Below are 20,664 nucleotides of genomic sequence, written 5' to 3'. Positions count from 1 at the left end.
CACTATGCGTGACATCAGGCAGCCAGGGATCAAGCAGGCCCCTGGGACCCCGCTGTCCAAGTCACCCAGCCCTCACCTCCTCCCGTACGTGCACGGATGTCCAACGCAGGAAGTAACCTCTTCAATCCTGAGGAAGCACACCTCATCATTTTAAAAACAGCACCAAATGACAGCGGACTCCCTACCTTTCCAAAAACATAGCTGAGGGGAAAAAAAGCAGCGTTCATCTGACCCAATGCTCTAAATCTAGAAATTTTCCAGGCTTTACATTTTTGCAGCTGAATTGAAGAATGCTAAACCATACCTAACTATGTATACTGTAAAATGAATATAACAGGGTGCCTGGGTGGCTCAGTCGGTTGAGCGTCTGACTTCGGCTCGGGTCATGATCTCGCCGTCTGTGAGTTCGAGCCCTGCGTCGGGCTCTGTGCTGACAGCTCAGAGCCCAATTTGGATCCTCTGTCTGCCCGTCTCTCTCTCTCTCTCTGCCCCTTCTGCGTGCACGCTCTCTCTCTCTCAAAAATAAACATTAAAAAATTATAAAAAAATAAAAACAAAAAGACAAATAGTGGCAAACCATACAAATAAAGAGTAAGCTCCCCCCTACCACATTCTTCCAATTTCAAAGGCTTTGGGAGTGGGAAATCAACATTTCCAGTTCTCTCCATCTTTCCAGAAACCGACAATGCATTTCCAAGAAAGATCAGTTGATTGGTATATTGGCAGATCAGTAGCTAAATCAAGGGTTCTAGCTCTCCGTACTAATTAATTCTGTGTAAGTCTGAATTTAAATTTATTTTTTTAAGTTTATTTTTTTTAGTAATCTCTACACCCAACATGGGGCTTGAACTCACAACCTGGAGATCAAGAGTCACATGCTCTTACAACTGAGCCAGCCAGGCGCCCCTGAATTTAAGTTCAAGTGTAAGTCCGCACCTGACATTTTGAATGTTTCCCCTGACATCTCCTGTAACTCGTGGAGGTCGTACGAGAACATGAAACTTGCATCCGCAGACTAATCCTCAAAATGAAAAATCATTTACAACCTGGCATTTGCCCTGAGTGACTGACATCGCTTTCAATTTCACAATTAAAAATGAAATTGCTAACAGTATAAATTTCAGTGACCTAATAAATGAATTTGTATAAAAACGAGCCAGAAATACTGAATGATCACTCAAGACAGCACATAAACAGCTTATTATTTATTGCGTTACGTAAAATTTTGGGAAATGTTATTTTTTTTGCCATTTGTAAGTTTATGTTGACACGCAAGTACCTTTCTTACCCCTGTTATATTTTATAAGTAATATATTTTTAGGACAAAGCCTTATATTTTAGTGATTTTATCAGCGCCCTTTCCCACTTTTTCGAACAAGGGACCTGAGTCTCCATTTCGCACTGGGCCCTGCAAATCATGTAGCTGGCCCCGGTTGGAAGGTTTCTTTCCCTGTAAAGGCTCAGGCCCACCCTAGAGTGCCTGAGCAGGGACAGCAGGAAAGTCCCTGGGAGTTTGGCCTGTGGCCCCTAGAATGTGGGAGGGAAAGATGTGAACACAGAGCCTACTGCCTGCCTCCCACAGGCAGGATTAGGGGACAGAGGGTAGCAGTGGGGAAGTCCCTACCCCAGCCGTGGCAAGGCGAGGACTCATGAGCTACCCGAGTAACAGAAGCCAGAGGAATTATCAAGGCTGGAGCCACCTTGAAGGGCCCCGCCTGCCACCTGCCAGTGTGACAGAGGAACGAGGCTGTGGATGGGCTGAGAAGAGCCACCGAGGTGTGCCAAAGAGCGCATCACCCAAGTCAGGAGCCAGGCAACGTGGAGGGTCCCACGAGAGCCCCTCATGAGGTCCCACACATGGGACCCATGAGAGAGACAGGCTTTTGGAGACATCTGAAGAGCTGCTCTGGGGCGCCTGGGTGGCTCAGTCGGTGAAGCGTCCGACTTCGGCTCAGGTCATGATCTCGCAGTTTGTGAGTTCAAGCCCCGCATTGGGCTCTGTGCTGACAGCTCAGAGCCTGGGGCCTGCTTCAGAATCTGTGTCTCCTTCTCTCTCTCTCTCTCTCTCTCTCTGCCCCTCCCCTGCTCACGCTCTGTCTCTCTCTCAAGAAAACAATGAATAAACATTAAAAAAAAAATTTTTTTTTAAGCTGCCCTAATGGGAAAGTGTTAGGCAAGAAAGAAGTCCTGGGATGTCACCGATGAAGACTTCACCCTTCTCTCACTAATCCCCTCTCTTGGCCCCCAACTCGGGAGAAAACAGGGGTGAGGCGGGGAGGAGAAGGCAGGAAAGAGGAAAAGAGAAGCTTGACGGTTTTGAACTGGCTATGAGAGGGACATCTACTCTCCGGAAGGACTTGAAAAGTCAGGGGATCTACCCGTGCCACATCTGAAGGGGGTTTGATTACAGAAAAATAAACTATCTCCTGCTCATCCCTCCATCAGGTTCATGGAAGAAACCAGCTACACGTGCACAAGACTGCACGCATTTTAAAAACAGAAATAGACCAGCCTTTCCCTTATGTTTTCACGTAACAATGTATCTTAACTTGGTTTCAGTACGAAAAGGCTGCCTCACTGTTTAATGACTTCATAGTATTCGGTCTATAATGTACCACAATTGATGTAACCCGTCCTCTGTTGAGGCATATTTCATTGCTCTCCAATCTTTTGCTGTAAATGTACTCCTTTCAAATCACAAAAAGGTGCATTAACTCCCTCAGCTGTACATCACTGAAAGAAAAAAACCGCAGGGGCACCCGGGTGCCTCAGTCAGTTAAGCGTCCAACTTCGGCTCAGGTCACGATCTCACTGTTCATGGGTTCGAGCCCCACGTCAGGCTCTGTGCTGTCAGCTTGGAACCTGGAACCTGTTTCAGATTCTGTTTCTGTGTCTCTCTGCCCCTCCCCCACTTGTGCGCTCACTCTCTCTCTCTCAAAAAAAAAATAAATAAATAAACCTTAAAAAAATTTTTTTTAAAAAACTGCATTGTTTGATTCCTTGATTCTTTTGTACAAACCTGCAAGGTGAATTTTCACCGTGAACTCCTCACTGTTGCTGGGTTTTTGCCGCCCTACTGTGTTCATCTACATTTGATGGTAAAAGAGCCTTGAATATGTCCCATCTCTTCTCTGTCACTTATTAGCTTGGTGACCTTGGACAGATTGTTTAAGTTTTCTGAGCTTCCATTTCTTTATCTTTGAAATGAGGTTAATAATTCCTTCCTGCAAATGTTATTATAAAAAATAGAGATAATCTTTGGAAAATAGGGAGCACAGAGTCTGTGCTCAGTAAAGGTGTATGTTTTTATTATTGTTGTTCTTGTTTGCGTGTGGATGTGTCTTGAGTGTAACAAAGTATTAACTTTTGGTTTGCTTTTCTGTCACTCATCACCCACTATGCATCTTGGCCGCCACGGCAATGATATAGTTTTGGAAAATATAAACGTTTTATTTTTTTTATTTTTTTTTAATGTTTACTGTTTTGAAAGAGAGAGGGGGGGGGGCAGAGAGAGAGGGAGACACAGAATCCGAAGCAGGTCCAGGCTCCGAGCTGTCAGCACAGATCCTGACGCGGGGCTCGAACTCACCAACCGTAAGATCATGACCTGAGCCGAAGTTGGGCACTCAACCGACTGAGCCACCCAGATGTCCCAGAATATAAACATTTTAATAGTAAGCTAAGCAAAGGGAGATAACAGGGCGAATACAGTGTTTAAAGGTGATGTGGTTCAAAGGGAAAGAAAAGTATTCCTCTCTGTTAATGTCAGCCATTCATTCTCAAAGGGTGCTTCGAAGACCTCTGGGGCCACCCAAGAATCTCTTGGGGCATCTGCAAAGTCAAAACTATTTTTAAAAGAACACTAAGATACTGTTTGCCTTTTTCACTCCTATTCTCTTACAAGTCCACGTGATGTGTGATATCATCACCGATTGAATGAGGACGCAGATGTGAGAATCCAGCTGTCTTCTACTAAGCCAGACATTAAAAAGATTTTTTTTTAATGTGAAACAATACTTGGGGCACCTGGGTGGCTCAGTCGGTTAAGTGTCCGACTTCAGCTCAGTCATGATCTTGAGGTTTGTGAGTTCGAGTCCCACGTCGGGCTCTGTGCTGACAGCCCGGAGGCTGGAGACTGCTTCGGATTCTGGGTGTCCCTCTCTCTCTGCCCCTCCCCAACTCATGCTCTGTCTCTCTCTCTCAGAAATAAAATAAACATTAAAAAATTGTTTTCTTAAGTAAAACAATGCGTCTCATGTCCCTGTTATTTTGTTTATTTGAGAAACAAAAAAAATATGGTATGAATGTTAACATATAATGGGTTTATTATTTTTAATGAATTAGTAAATAAATATTTTGAGCTCTTCTCAGTTTTCATTTCTATCACACTAAATAATGACAGATATGACTCACATGAACACTAGCTCTTTGGGTCTTCAACAACTTTTAAGGGTGTAAAGGGGGTCCCAAATCTCAAAAGCCACTAACATAGTTGATTGGTATTTGGTCACAATACTAGCTCCATTTGGACAGTATCATTGTTCAAGAGAGACAAGAAAATGACACTTAGAAGGAGTTAATGGAAAGCTAATTATCGTATGATGTTTTAACGACTGATTCTGTAAGTCAGTCAGTTGGCAAATATTCCATGAGCACCTATTATGTGGACAAGCATTGCTCTGGATGCTGGGAGAAGACACATAAGGCCCTGCTCTCACGGCGCCTGAGTGGCTCAGTCGGTTGAGCGTCTGACTCTTGATTTTGGCTCAGGTCATGATCCCGGGGTCATGGGATGGAGACCTGAGAGTTGGTCTCCACACTGAGTGTGGAGCCTGCGTTAGATTCTCCCTCTCTCCCTTGCTCATGTGCGTGCTCTCTCTCTCTCTCTCTCTCTCTAAAAATAAAGAAATAATTTAAAAAAGACTTTTCTTTAAAAAAAAAAAAAGACCCTGCTCTCATGGAGTTTACTTTCCAGATAGAGGAGATAGACAGTGAATATGTAAGCAAATAAACAAGGTAATTTTAGGTTGTGATAACCGTTTTAAAGAAAATACACAGGCTAATGTAATTAGAATCTCTGAGAACAGAAGGACTTGGCCTATGCAGGCATGGGAAACTGCATTCCTGGGTCAAGGGGACCTAAGAATCTATACTATATTCATGGATTGGGAGAAAAGAAGAGTCAATGCACACAGTGGTGCAAAATAAGTGATTCCTGTCCTTGGTATGGGATAAATCTGTTTTTAAAGACCAACTCTCCCACCATTCTCTAGAGTTGCTGAAGCAGGATTCTTTCAAGAGCTCAGGAGAAAGAGATCCTATCAGGAATGCCAACAGAAGGTAGTGTTGATGTGCTCTGGCATGAAAGACAGAGGCAGGCAGAGCATTCCAGAGAGTGAGGTCAGACAAGGGTCATCTGTAGATAGAGGCTGACTTAAACCTCCACATATGGGAACAGATGCCTACGGAGAAAGTGGAGAAAGAGGGCCTAGGAAATCGCCACTTTAAATATTTTCGGACATGTCTCGTCCACTTGATATCTTTCCTAAAGGCTCTGAAACAGTCTCGGGAGCCAAACTTCTATATAAAAAAAAAAAAAAAATTAGAAACCCACCAAAGGCTGTTTCTGACCTCAGAGAAATGGTGAAAAGTCGAAGTCATACCCGGTTGAGACCCGCAGCAGCGAAAACGCTCCGTCTCGTTTTTGGAAAACACGCCAGCTTCCTATTCCTCGTGCATATTTGCAATCAATAAGCAAAATCGCAGATCACGTACATAATAGGTAGCAAAATAAGCCGGTGGGTTCAGCGTTAGCCGGGGAGCACTTGCCGGTTCCCGTTTCCATTTATAACAGAGGCTCTCACTCATCAGCAATGTGGGACGTGGAGCCGCTGAAGGCGGCTCAGCACAAGCACCAGCCTCCTTTCCGGTAGTGTGCCTAAAATTAAAGGAATACCAGGACATTCAGTCCAGCTCTTCACCAACTGACACATTTTTCGTTACATCTTACCTCCTCTCATGGCCTCAACTATTACCTCGCCACCAATGATCCTGGATCTCTCTCTCTCTCTCTCTCTCTCTCTCTCTCGATCCCTTATAATGTACCCTATGCCCAGATATCAGCTGCCCCTGAAACACCCACAGGATCTTCCCAGTTTAAAGAAGCAAAAGGCTCCGGTTCCCAAAGGACCTTGTCCTTTGCGTCTTTAGTTACGTGATTAGCACTGTTCTCACCCTAACAAGAAACCTGCAGAAGGAGATGCCCCAGCTGAACGGAAGCTGGGGTGTAATCATGTCCTGGGGTATCTGAAGACCACGTCCCAGCATCAAGGGGTCTTAGCTAGGAGAATAAACGATAAGAATGGAAAGAACAGGGGCGTCTTGGGTGGCTCAGTCGGTTAAGCGTCCGACCTCGGCCCAGGTCATGATCTCACGGTTTGTGGGTTCGAGCCCTGTGTCGGGCTCTGTGCTGACAGCTCGGAGCCTGGAGCCTGCTTCGGATTCGGTGTCTCCCCCTCTCTCTGCCCCTCCCCTGCTCACGCTCTCTCTCTGTCTCAAAAATAAATAAAAACATTAAAAAAAAATAAAAAAAAAAGAAAGAATGGAAAGAACAAGCCAGAAAGGGCAGCCCAGGGTCTGCCTCAGATTGTTCCCCTGACTTGGCCCCGCCCTGGACTCACATTTCAGCTGTATGGGTTGAAGCTGAACAAGTTTCCATACGATACAAAGCTTTGTTGCCCACCTGCCAGAGCGTGACCCGGAATGGGTGTGGGAGCCTCGAAAATACAGCACGGCCTTGGTTCATTGCGAGCACTGGGGGACCCAACACTACTTGGATGTCCCGAGAGCTTGCAACTTTGCAGACATGGCATAAAACCTCAGTGTTTTTCACACCCACGGGGATGGCTATGGTGATCGTGAAAAATAGAAACAGCAAGTAACAAATGGTGAATCGGAGCCCTCGTTCATTGCTATGGGAATGTGAGATGGCTCAGCCTCCGTGGAAAACAGTTTTGCCAGTTCTTCAAAAGTTAAATATATAGAAAAAAATATACAGGGCACCTGGGTGGCTCAGTCGGTTCGGTGTCTGACTTCAGCTCAGGTCGTGATCTCACGCTTCGTGGGTTCGAGCCCTGCATAGGGCTCTGTGTTGATGGTGCAGAGCCTGCTTGGGATTCTTTCTCTCTCCCCCTCTCTCTGCCCTCTCCTGCGTGCGCGCTCTCTCTCTCTCAATAATAAGTAAACTTAAAAATATATATATAATCTGGAATTCCATTCCAAGATATATTGAACACAGGTACAATGGAAAGACGATCGAAAACAGGTCCTCAAATAATCGCGCACACGCACGTGTTCATAGTAGCACTATTCACAACAGCCAAGAGGTGGACACAACTCAAATGTCCACCCGCTGACAAATGGATAAATTAGTCGTGGTAATACATATAACAGAATATTATTCAGCCGTAAAAAAAAAATGAAATACTGATACAGGCTACACCCTGGATGAGCCCTGGAAGCGTTATGCTAAGTCAAAGAAGCCAGACGCCAAAGATGACATACCGTAGAACCTCATTTCTATGAAGCATCCAGCATATTTTCAAAAAATATTTGGCAATATAGTCTCTCACCACTTTCATGGACCAGACATTGTGTTCCACTTGGTACGCAAGACATTTTAGCGGGGCACGGTATCTCTGCCTTAGACTCAAAGAATATGATGGTAGGAAGTCGTTATTTTGTCCAGCTCTTCTTCAACTTTGATCTACAAAATCCTAGGGGCAGATAGATAAAGCTGTAGGTCAAGACCGCCAGGTTCATCCAGTCGATGTTCATTTTCTTCACTTGGTGCAGCAAGGGAAAACGTACACCAAATGAACCACGGTGGCTGTAGGAAGGGGGTTTTCTTGTGGGGTTTTGGGTTTGTGCTAAGTGACTCTAAGGTGGGAAGGACAGGGGATACAGGAATCGGGCCCGGATTGCCAGTGGCCGTGAAGTGGCGTGGTTTCATAACGGAGGAACGGAGCAAATCTGCGGAAGGCACTGATAAGAAAGAATTAGTCACTCAACGGTAGCTCCTTTGCAGTTGTGGTGTGGCCTTGGGAGAATCACTGCTTTCTGTTGGCTTTGGGCTCGCGTCATTTATGACTGTCGGGAACATCACAGTCTGCTTATCAGCGCTGACTTTTGTTTCTCGGGTCCCGCAAGAAGGTAGTGGGTGTTGCGGGAAGAAAGAGATCTGTGTAAGCCTGGAAAGTCCTCGTTAAACAACGTGAAATAAACAATAAACTGGGGTTTGTGGAGTTTTTAAATGTGCTAAAGGGAACTGTGAATCTCCCAGGGCACCTTTTTGTTTAATGTTTTGTTTATTTTTGAGAGAAAGAGAGTGAACAGGGAAGGTGCAGAGAGAGGGGCGGGACAGAGGATCTGAAACGGGCTCCGCGCTGTCAACACAGAACCCGACGCAGGGCTCGAACTCACAAACTCTGAGATCATGATCTGAGCTGAACTCGGACGCTCAAGCGATTGAGCCGCCCAGGCGCCCCTCCCAAGACACCTTTAATTTGTTTTCAGCACAGCTGCCTGAGTGATTCTGTTCAAATACAAGTCCAAATATCCAGTGGCTCCTCGTCCCTCCCCCACATGCCCAAGCATGACCATTCCGACCTCTTTTCCTATGTATCTGCCCCTCTTCTCTCTCCTCCATCCACCCTTGCCTCCTCCATGTTCCTCCTGCCAGGAATGCTTTTCCCCCTCATGTTCCCTTCTCTCCTTCAGGTCTTTGTTCAAATGGAACCTTCCAGCGACACCTTCCCTTCCTACTCTTTATCAAGCCCTCCTCTCCCCAACACCTCCCACATCCCTTCCAATGGCTTTATTTTTCTCCTTGGCACTCATGGCCATCTGAGATACTCTCCATTCTGTTTTTTCTTGTCTCTGGTCTCTGTGCCCATACAAGCAGGGATTTTTATTTAATTTTCCCCATGGCGCATCCCCAGGACCCGCAACCATGGCGGGTGCATAACAGGCACTGAATAAAAATGTGTCAAATGAATGCATGGGCAACCCCCTTCTAAACTTCTTCTGCAAGAGAGTGGTGAGTGAGGTGTCTGTATCTTCCATGTATAGACAGGAAAGAAGTTCTGGAAGAACACAGGAGAGCCTGGAACTCCTCTTCCACGGTTTGGTGATTAGCTCTCTGTGTCTCCTGAAGCCAGTCTTTCCTACAAGGTTGCCCTACCGGGCTGGAACTAAATACAGTAGGTCGCTAGATGGCACTGTTCACCAAGAATCGTGGGATTCTTAGCCGATGGCCTTTGAAATCACCTTTTCCCTAGAAGTGAAGAATTCCAAGGAATGGTTACCATTCTTCACACTCTCTCTAGCCAGGAGGAAACCCAGAGTCCCACGGCACCACTTACGAACTAGCCACCCTCGCCCATGAGCGCAGGTTAACTAACCCTTTACCTCGGAGCAAAAGAGGTTCTTAGATACTTCTAGTAGTACCCATGGCAAGCATAAGCAAAGCTTTGCCCCCCTTGAAAAGGTGCCCTGCCTCTTACACTTGGCCCGTGGCCCTCTTGGCATAAGCCTGTCTCTTTCCCTCCACCTTTGCCTCTCTGTCTCCTTAGAGAATGGAGTTCAGGTCACACTGCCAGTTCTGTTCCCAGCTTTGAGCAGTCTGAGAGGAAGCATGGAACACAGGGTGACCTGGAAATACAGTGGAAGGGACCGAGGGCAAACTATATCTCCATCGCAAACAGCCCTAGGACCTTGAGCAACTTATCCAACATTTCTCAACCTTGGTTTACGCAGTTGTGCCATGGGGATAAAAATCCCTGGGACAGTACAGGTAATAAACATTAAATGAGGAGAGGTATGAGGTTTCAAGCCAAGCTTTCTATAAAGCTTTGCTTTCCATTTCCAGATATCACCTGTATTTATACTCTAAAACTTAAGTCAGGGCAGTTGGTTGACCTGATGAACACTTCTCTGCAATCCTGGCTGGTCTTAAGATGTCCCAGTGAACAAAAACTCCATGATGAACCTCCTCTCTGCATCGTCTTGACTAATAGACGGTTAGCTCAAGTTATGTCTGCAAATGCACACACAGAAAGCTACTGTCTTCGTGAACGTCAGCCGATCAGCAAGTATTTATGGACAACTTGTAATTTTGCCTCGGTGTTTTAAGAAGATTATTCTGGAAGCAGAAATAAGAGAGCTGGGAAAGAGAATGCAGTCAAAGACACTGCAGTTCACTCTTTAATGAAGTACCCTTGTTTCTTGCTCTTGAGAGGAAATATGGAAGTCGAGGACTATTAGAACGGCTGTTGGCTTTTTAATTGATAAAACCAGAAATAATGGTTCCATTTGGGGAGCAAAGGCACATAATGAGAACTGTTCATTCATGGCAGCCGTGCTTTACCACGCAGATTGTGCCTATGATTAGTAACAAAAAAGCCCAACTGTGCCTGCTGTTTAGCCATACCTCTGGCCGGACACTTCCTGTTTGCCAATCTGACGGGGTCACCTGCTTTCCCAGAGATTACCCTACATTTCAACCCCTTACCTTCTACCCCAGATCGGTAGGGCTGACTCCCTGAGCTTGCGACACATCACCCTTCCCTCTCCCTACCCCTCAAGTCTTACCTATTCTACACTGTCCCCAGAATCTCCCTCCTTTATTCTTTTCTCAAAGTACCACCATACACTTGTCTCTTCTGGTTCTACTCTTTCTCAGCTCACGTTCTGAGTGCTGAGACGCATCAGAAAAGGAAAAGGAGCTATTCCCTGTGGTTTGATCTTATAAAAACAGAATGGATTTTATGAAAAGAAGAAGTGGACAGGAGTGGTATTTGCTCACCTCGTACTCACTCTAATTATAGCCAGTTGGGTGTTATGGGCAACCATATTGGGTGACATGAGGGTTGCATCAGACAGGATGTCCCATTTCCAACTTCCCCTGTTCATGCCCTATGCATTCCCTAATCAGCATTTTAAAATTACAACCTGATTGCTGAACAAATAGGAAGTCTCCCCATTAGCTGAATTGTGGCCTGCAATTTTGTATATTACCAAGAACACTTGATTCCCAAGCTCAGCTTTATTCTTCCGGATTTTGCTGACTTACTGTTTCCCCAGAAGTAATGGACATTTTGTTTGAGAAAAGATAGACATTTAGGAAATTTCAATTGGAAGAAAGGCAAAAAGCTGAAATCTTGTTTTTCCTGCGGTAAAGTGTCATATTCCCCTCTTCCTCCAGATAGCCTCGGCTCCTGTTATGTAGTGTTGAAATTTCTGTTCCAAGAATGTGGAAGGATTAGGATGCCATAAACCCAGGGTTTAAATCAGGAGTGTCCTCAGGGCGCCGGGGTGGCTCAGTCGGTTAAGCGTCCGACTCTTTTTCTGCTCTGGTCATGATCTCACGGTTTGTGAGATCGAGCCCCGAGCCCAGCTCTGTGCCGACAGTGTGCCCAGCCTGCTTAGGATTCTCTCTCCCTCTCTCTCTGTGCCCCCCTCTCTCTCTGCCCCTCTCTGGCTCACGTGCGCACGTGCACGCTCTCTCTCCCCCACAAAATAAATAAACTTAAAAAAAATAAATAAATCAGGAGTTTCCTCTCCCACGGAACCTAGAACTAGGACTCAGAAAAAGAAAAATCAGCCTGATATTAAAGGAATCCAACACCTTCAAATCTATTTGCAGCCTTTTCTTTAGATGTTTATGCCAGTAAATTTCTGGGAAATATGCCTCACACAGAGGTCACGCACTGGACCTCCACAAACCACATCCAGCCAGCTCGTATATTTAATTTGGCCTTCACAGTGTTTTTTAAAAATAAGAATTGGTCATCAACCTTTTAAATTTTTACATAAAATATAGGTTTATATAAAATAAATAGTTATGTTAAATTTATGTATATAAAAATACAGATTTCTGTATCGTCTTGGGAAAAAATAAAACCGGATGAGGCAGCCCTGGAATGTTATTTCCACATGGGTAGTGGTGGATGGTGGACCATTAACTCAGTGGGAAACATACAAGGGGGATCATTCACGAAGGGTGGGGCTGGAAAGATGATCAGTTTTCTCCCAGACGTACATCTCTAGGCTTGAACTGGAATTTCAATGAGCATTCAGTTCACCTCACTCCCTAAATACGTGCCCAAATATCTGGTTTCTGAAAGTAGCACCACGAGCTTCCACTTTCCCAACGGCGATCCTAACTACGGAATCAGCGTGGACGTTTCCCTCTTCTTCTCTGCTATACCACCCCTCCCCCATCAGCTACTATCTGTGGTTTATTCTCCCCAAACTTTACTGGGCAATAAGATAGCTACCAGCCGCACGAGCGCTTAAAAGGTGGCTAGGTTAAATGGAGATATGCTCTAAGTGAAAAAGATACATTGGATTTTAAATACCTACACTAAAAAAATAGTACTTTAAACTAGCTGATTAAAATTAGTTAAAACAATAAATAAACTAGCTGATTAATAGTTTCACATGGGCGACCCATTAAAATGAGATTTTTGACATACTGTGTTAAAGATATTATTAAAATTAATTTACTTATCTCTTTTTATCTTTTCAAATGTGGCTTCTAGAAAATGTTAAGTTACATATGGGGTTCACATCTGTGGTTGACATTACCTTTCTTTCTTTCTTTCTTTCTTCCTTTCTTTGGTTTGTTACCTTTCTATGGGACAACACTGCCTCAAAATAGCTCTTCATGTGACATGTTAGTGGTGCTAATTATAGCCACAATGGCAATCATATTACAATACATGAATGTCAAATCAACATGCTATACACCTTCAGTTTACACAATGTTATATGTCAAATATATTTCAACAGAAAAAAAAATTTCGCTTGGGTTTGTCTTCAACTTTCTAGCCTTGCTGCCATGCAATAGTTCGCATCTCATATCCCTTTACTCCTAGAATTTCACATTGGCCGAGGCTTTTTCCCCTTCTAATCTGTTCTGCACACCCTGGCCAAGTTTATCTGCCTAAAACACGGCTTTTATCATGAAACGCTCCTACTCAAACACTAACACCAGCTCCCAATTCTAGCCTATAAAGTCCGAACTGTTGAGAATAACAACTTCCACTTTACAAACCGAATTTATTCTGTCCTTTATTGAATTTTCCAAACAACGGAGCACCTAGCCTACCAGATTCCTGGTTTTCTAAATGCCTGAGCTGGGGGTGGTGAGAAGCACTTTTGATCTTAGAGGTTACAAAGATGATGCAGTTAAAGCATCCAAACAGAAGCTCTTTTCGCTTAGGATAGTTTCCACAACACCTCACAATCGACTGAAGAGCATCCGCGGATCTATGAGCTAAACTATTTTAACATCAGTTGAGAGAAAGAATAATAGCGTGAACTGAACAAACTGTTACATTTGTATTTTGGAAAACCCAAACTGGATATGCAACTAGAAAAGCTTAAATGAAATAATGCGCTTCAGGAGCGCCTGGGTGGCGCAGTCGGTTAAGCCTCCGACTTCAGCCAGGTCACGATCTCGCGGTCCGTGAGTTCGAGCCCCGCGTCAGGCTCTGGGCTGATGGCTCGGAGCCTGGAGCCTGTTTCCGATTCTGTGTCTCCCTCTCTCTCTGCCCCTCCCCCGTTCATGCTCTGTCTCTCTCTGTCCCCAAAAAAATAAATAAATGTTGAAATAATGCGCTTCACTCATCCATTTATAGGTCCAAGCTCCCAAAGTGTGTGTGTGTGTGTGCACGCACGCACATACACACACACGTATATATAGCTTTGTTACAAAATAAATTTTAATAATGCCAATTTGAAATACTGTGGTATAACAATTAAAATACCATCTCCACTTGAAAAGCACGAATTAAAAATTCATCAAGAATTATATAAATCCAAAGCCAGCAGAGCTACTGATTTATAAAGTGTGTTGGGTATATTCTACAAGGCAACTTGAATTTAGCTTGGGAAGAGAGACTTGTCAGGATTTATCTCAAATATGTGAGTTTTGAATTGTACCATCTTCAAGACCTCATCCCTTTCATCAAACACGCCACCTTATAGACATTTTCTTCTTTTTTTTTTCCAATTATAGATCACATAGGTTTTGCCAAATTCCCTAGGAGAATTTCTTGGTGCACGAAGCTTGAGTTGAGACAAATCCACATTCTACCATTTATTCTGTTACTTCAGACAGATTACTTAATTGTTCAGTTGCTCCTTATTAAAACTGGGCAGAAAGTATATATTCTTGTTTTATAGGAATTTTAAGAGATAACATACACGGTTAGCACAGCGCTGGGCATGTAGAAAGAGTGCTCAACAGCAGGGCAACCGTGAAGGTAACATGCGATCTGTCTGGCTTTTCTCAAAGCAGTTTGAAGACTCTGTAAAAGGGTGGGGCTTTGGCGTCTCACGCTACTAACCTCTGTAAGTTTAATAGACGGAGAGCTACATGCGACAGGGGTCTGGGTGGGGTGGGACGGAGCGCGTCCGCCCGCCCCCTCAGCCGCAGCTCCACCGCAGATTCCAGAAGGTGGCCACCAGGTCGGGCCTCACTTGCACTGGTTCTTCCGGACTTCCGCTTCGCAGCCTCTGGCAATGAAAACACTACCACGTGGCCTGCAGCCTTGCGTCACCCTCCTTCGCCCAATGGAGAGCCGCGTCGCTGACCTGGGGGCGGGTCGCTACCAGGGCGGTCCAGCCCACAGCTGTCGTCAATTGGCCAAGGGGGCGCGGCGGCGTGGACTCATAGCCAATGGCGGCCGAGGGCGGGGACCCCACGCCCTCGGCTGCCGGGTTTCGCTCGGACGCGCCGGAGGATCTGGGCCGGGCGTGGGGGCGGAGCGAAGCGGGGACGGGGCGGAGCGAAGAAGGGCAGGGCGGGGCCAGGAGCGGAGGGGGGGCCGCGACCCGGCCCGCGGAGCCGGCGCCAGCGGGCTGCTGAGGTGGCTGTCGCCGGCTCGGAGCTGCGGCTTCCCCGGGCCGAGCCCCCGATGGAGGCCGAGGCCGCGGATGGCCCCCCGGGCGGGGTCGAGGCGGCGCTCAGCTGCTTCTCTTTCAACCAGGACTGCACGTAAGCCGCGGCGCCTGCCCTGCGGGGAGCTGGGGGGCAGAAGTCGCGAGCAGGGGTCTTGTCCTGTCGGCCACTTGTAGCGGGAGTGGCGCGGGCCTGCGCCTCCAGAGGGCCGCGGCAGCGCGGCAGGGGCGGCTCCCGGCCCGCACGGTCTGGGTGGGCTCCCTCTCCCCCCTGCGGGGGTTCGAGAGCCCCCACCCCCGCTGTGGGCTGAGGGCCAGGAGCGGCCGGCCGAGCACGAAGGGAGGGAGTTCGCGGGCGCAGTGGGGCTGAAGAAGGCTACGGATCCAGTGGGGGCAGAGGCTAGTGCCCCGAGTGGGGGTCTCGGGAGGAGGGGCAGAGGCCAAAACAAAGGAGATGGGCGAGGAGGGGGAAGTTGCAAGTTGACCCTAGGCGAGGTTGTTGGGGCCCAGGAAGATGAGAGTACAGGAAAAACTTTCCCATTTGTCCTTGAGCATCTCAACGTGGCATCTGGGCAGGGCCTGGGACAAAGAGGCAGCCTATCCGTGCGGCCAGGCCAGCCCTCGTCCCAGCCCAGCTCGGGGCATCTCGCCTTTCCACCCCCTCTCACTGTGTTCACACAGCCCCCTGGGCGAGGCAGAATCCTCTTCTCCGAGTCCCCGAGCCCTTTCCTGGGCCCCGGCTGCCTTCTCTGAGAAGCGCGAGCTCCACCCTGTTGCTTTTTGAGTGCACTTGTAATGTTTCACTTCGATGTGCACATTTGGACTTTGGCCAGAGAGTTAGAGGCTGAACCGTATTTCAGACCTCTCAAAGATTCAGTCCTTTACAAGTGAACGCCTGCTTCCTTACCTCTTTGCGTGGAATTGTTAGACGCCCGTCCTGGGGACCATATGGAATAATCTCTTGGGAATGTGCACCCCGAGCATCAAGCAGGGATGACTACTTTTCCAGGTTCCCACTTCCTGCTGTACCAGTTTCTGTCGTGTTCCTTGTTTGGAATCGGCTTCAGGCTTGTGCTTTGGCTGCCTGTGACTGGGCTGTGCTAATATTGAACATTCACTGGTGTAATTAAGGCCATCCTGTACCATAAGTAACTCTGGCTTCCATTCCCTTTGTGTTTCTGTTTAAAAACACCCTATGCCAAACAATATGCCTTTGTTTGAAAAAAAAAAAAAAAAGTATGTGTAATCGGGTAATTGGGTAGCTGGACGGCTTGGTTAGATGAGTGACTTTTAAGCCTTTTTTGACCACAGTCCACAATAAGAAATACATGTTACAACATCCCCTGATACCCACATACATAGACTGTCTCCCAAAGGTGATTCATTAAATAGTGTTTACGCTTTCTATATGGTGTGATACCTTCTTTTAAAGCTGTTTGTGACTCATGAGCTGTTTTTAAGATCTCCTCATGGGTTGAGACCCGCAGTTTACAGAAATGATGGTGTAGATAAAATTCTGACATTTTGTAAGAAGCATTTTGCAAGAGAGGATGGCTGTTGAAATGCCAGAGTGTTTTCCTTCCCAACCGAACACAGGACAAGGAAAGGAGTCAGTTTGCTAGTTCACAGTAAATGTTCGAAATTCTGCTTTATAAACATTGTGTATCAGATTTTTTTTTTTAAGTGGGGTTAGTTTTTACTCTGGGTGAGTCCCAGCTTTCTATGGCACTTGGGTAAGAATATTATTTTCAGAGCTGTTGGGTGCTTGGAAAGTTAATTTCCTTCGTCTCTATGGTCAGTTCTGTTTTCTTGGATGAAGGCTTTGCTGGACAGCTCTGTCTCACCTATAAATAAAAGTTTTTGTCAGAGTCAGTTGCTTTGAGCCACAGAGGATATGACATTGGATTTTAAAATAAGTCAAGCCCCTTACGTATGCATTTAGGAGTATCAGTGTGTCTTTCTTTGTAAGTGCAGGCTGAGTTTGGAATCCAGTAGTGCAACTAACCTTTACGAGTCTTCTTTGATCATACTTCATGCGTGGCTCTGTGCTAGGCACTCTGGGTACATTGTTTCATTTGACTGGCGGCACATATTTGTCCCAAGCTCTATTCCTGTGAGAGGTGATGAGAATTTATTTATTTTTTTTTCCTGCAGGAAGCCCTTATGGATAAAAGAGGATTTTAGTCTGGATTCCTTGATTCAGCCTCCTTTGTGGCCATTGCTCAACATTTAAAACACAATAGTAACCACACTGCTATTTTTTCACGTATAAAATTCTTCTGGGAGCAGACCTTCTGTTTGAATTTATTTTTATTTTTATTTTTTAAAGACTTTATTTTTAAGCAATCTCTACACCCAACGTGGGGCTAGCAGTCACAATCCCGAGATCAAGGGTCACACGCTCTACCGACTGAGCCAGCCAGGCATCCCTGAAAATTATTTTAAATTACCAAATCTTTCGGTTAATATCACAAGACTCTCATTACATTTTTCCCTTACTTACAAGCTTTAGAAACCTCAGTTGCCGCTAAACTTGTCTATATTTATGTGAAAAAGTCCATGTGAAGAAAGTTTAAAGACAGTAATCACTACAGGGCATATCAAAAAAGTTTTTTGAATCATAGAATAAAAAGGAGGTTTTTAAAGTGCAGGTGCCATTGACACATGCAGCATTATATTTGTTTCAAGTGTACAACCTATTGTGATTCAACATTTGTATACATTGGGAAATGATCTCCACGATAAGCCTACTAACCCATCTGTCAACCTACACAGTTAATGCAATATTACTTATTGTATTTCCTGTGCTCTACGTTCATCCTCATGATGTATTTATTTTATAACTGGAACTTTGTATTTCCTGATCTCCTTCACCAATTTCATACCCCTCCCCCAAAAAAAACCCTGTCATCTGGCAACCACCAGTCTATTCTCTGTAACTATGAGTCTGGGTTTTGTTTTGTTTTGTCTTTCTTAGACTCCACGTATAAGTGAAATCATGTGATATTTGTCTTTCTCTGTCTGACTCATTTCACTTAGCACAGTGCTCTCATCCATGTTGTCGCGAATGGCAAGATTTTGTTCTTTTTTATGGCTGAGAAGTGGAGTGTGTGTGCGTGTGCACACGCCCATGTGCACGTGTGCACGCACATGCCGTGTCTTCTTTATCCGTTCATCCACTGCTGGGCACTTGGGTCTTTTCCATATCTTGGCTGTTGTAAATAACGCGGCAATGAACATACGGGCGCGCACATCTTTTCGAGTTAGTGTTTTCACTTTTTCTTCTGAAAGATACCCACAAGTGGAATTGCTGGATCATATGGTAGTTCTCTTTTTAATTTTTTGAGGAATCTTCATGCTGCTTTCTGGCGTGGCTGCCCCAGTTTGCATTCATACCCGTAGTGCACGAAGATCACCTTTCCAACACATCCTCGCGGACACTTGCTACTTCTTATCTTTTTAATAACAGCCATTCTTACAGGTGTAAGGTGGTATCTCATTGTGAATTGGATTTGCATCTCCCTGATGATCGGTGATGCCGAATGTCTTTTGATGAATCTGTTGGTTATCTGCACGGCTGCTTTAGAAAACTGTCAATTCAGATTCTTTTCCATTTTTAACCAGGTTGTTTTTTTGTTATTGAGTTACATGAATTATATATTTTCTTTATACCTACAAAGTTAATGCAGTATTATCTACTGTATTATATATTTATATATTTTTATAAATATATAAAGACAAATAAATAAATAGACAAAACAAAACAAAACCCAGACTCATAAATATATATATTTATATATAAATAAAAATATATTTATAAAAATATATTAAAAATATTTTATATGCACTTCATATATATTTACATATTTATTTTATATATTTATATATTTGTTTTATATTTTACTTACATAAAATATATTTATATGTATTTATTTTATGTATATTTATATACATTTAGTTTATATATACTTATTGTATCTATATTTTACATATTTATTACATATACTTCTATATATTTGTTTTACATATACTCAAAGATAATATGTATTTTCTTATTTTATATTATACCATATACAGTATATATTTTGGATATTAACCCTTTAAGGGACATACAATTTGCAAATATTTTCTCGCATTCAGTGGGTTTGCATTCAGTGGGTTTTTTCATTTTGTTGATGGTTTCCTTTGCTGTGCAGAAGCTTTTTAGTTTGTCGTAGTTCTACCTGTTTGCTTTTGCTTTTGTTTCCCTTGCCTCTGGAGTCAGAGCCAAAAAACATTGCTAAGACCCCTGTCAAGGAGCTTGCTGCCTATGTTTTCTTCTAGGAGTTTTATGGCTTTGGGTTTTCCGTTCAAATCTTTAATCCATTTTGAGTTCATACTTGTATGCGGTATAAGACAGTAGCCCAGTTTCACTCTCTTGGCTGCGCTTGGCCGTGTTGTGAACTTGTAAGATGCCGGGGCCACGCCTCTGGCCTCTCCAGGTGCCCTTGGTCATCATTGACGCTGCTCCAGCACCTGTCCCGCCCCTCAGGTCAGCCCCCCAGCAGGTGGAGGACTGCGGGACCCAAGCAACTACCTCACTGATTGAAAGTTGACCGCAGCCTCCTCTCCCTGTGTCCCAGGGAACAACAAACGTTTGGGTAGAAAAAAAACAATTCCAGGGAAAACCACATGACCTCCTCTTTTTTATTTTTAGGCTGATGAAACAAGAGCCTCGGCCATCAGGCTCGCCCCAGTCAACTGCTTATATTAGTATATGCTTCCCTGTGCAGAATGGATCTCACCTTTTCAAAGACCTGCTTCAAATGAGGAAGCTGGGCTAATTTTTAGTCCACTTAGGACTATTTTAAGGTCTCTTTCGGCTCTGACATCCCATTTTCCCAGGGTGGAGGTGCTCCAGGTCGGAGCACTTTTTCTAAGTGTTCCCTGTGTGAGATTTTGCTCATCGCTGAGGTGTTGAGGGCAAAGCGGGAGGGATCTGGATGGGGGTCCCAGCTGCGAACAAAATGGACTCGTCTGCTTTCATCCTGTGGCCAAAGAAACTGGCCAAGGAAACAGTCTTTCTTTATCTATTGGTCGAAAGTGAAAAATTAAGAAAACAAGATTTATTTAGCCCATACCGTTCCAGATGTGTTTAGTTTTTGTTTTGTTGGTTGGTTATGATACTAGCTTTGTGGAACGTATACACCAGAATTTTCAACCCTGGCTGCACATTAGAGTACTTGAACTAAAAAAAGAAAAAGAGAGAGAGACAAAGAGAAGGGAGGGAGGGAGGGAGGGAGGGAGGAAGGAAGGAAGGAAGGAAGGAAAAGAGAGAAGAAAAGAAAAAAAGAAAAGAATCCAACTAAATAAAAAGCTCAGTGTTGGAGGAGACGCGATAGACAATCATCAGTCTTTTTTAAAAACTTCCCAAGTGAATTTAATGTACATCTAAGGATGAGAGCTACTGGTAAAAAGCATCTGCGGTGTTTTCATGGAAAATGATGAAAGGAAGCATCCACTAAATTGTACCTACTAATGACTGTGCCTACTAGGACCGTGTGTTTATTTTTTAAGCAAAAATAAAAAAAAAAATTGACCTCTTGGCAAAGTACCTCTCAGACAAACAGAAGACCCCCGGTCGTGTTGGGAGTAGTGCAGGATGAGTATTCTTATGTATTCCGTCTTTCCTGTTTCCCGGCTGGGAAAGCACCGTCC

The 20,664-nt window shown here is 44.8% G+C and overlaps 1 protein-coding gene and 1 long non-coding RNA gene across 5 annotated transcripts in view; one reads left to right on the top strand and one right to left on the bottom strand.

The window, feature by feature from the left end:
• Positions 1–4,950: 4,950 nt before the first annotated feature.
• On the bottom strand, positions 4,951–14,790 carry LOC102900295. 2 transcript variants are annotated; one of them, XR_441913.5, is made up of 3 exons: positions 14,415–14,790; positions 7,564–7,775; positions 4,951–5,938 (listed from the first exon to the last, which is right to left on the bottom strand). It is a non-coding gene; the product is annotated as an uncharacterized LOC102900295 (long non-coding RNA). The 2 variants fall into 2 exon arrangements; XR_441914.5 differs by having other exon boundaries at positions 7,632–7,775; positions 14,415–14,777.
• A 105-nt stretch (positions 14,791–14,895) lies between these two features.
• WIPI1 (WD repeat domain, phosphoinositide interacting 1) overlaps positions 14,896–20,664 on the top strand; it is a 31,340-nt gene continuing 25,571 nt past the window's right edge. For 2 of the 3 annotated variants that reach the window (XM_023244629.2, XM_023244627.2), the window contains exon 1: positions 14,896–15,064. In XM_023244629.2, the coding sequence (XP_023100397.1) occupies positions 15,004–15,064 (61 nt within the window). In that variant the 5' untranslated portion in view covers positions 14,896–15,003. The remainder of the gene's footprint in view (positions 15,065–20,664) is intronic. The other variant, XM_023244628.2, reaches the window with a different exon arrangement.

Source organism: Felis catus, chromosome E1, assembly GCF_018350175.1.
Source record: "Felis catus isolate Fca126 chromosome E1, F.catus_Fca126_mat1.0, whole genome shotgun sequence".
NCBI lineage: Eukaryota > Metazoa > Chordata > Mammalia > Carnivora > Felidae > Felis > Felis catus.
Note: the sequence above shows the minus strand (reverse complement) of the source record. Positions and strands in the feature narration are given on the sequence as shown.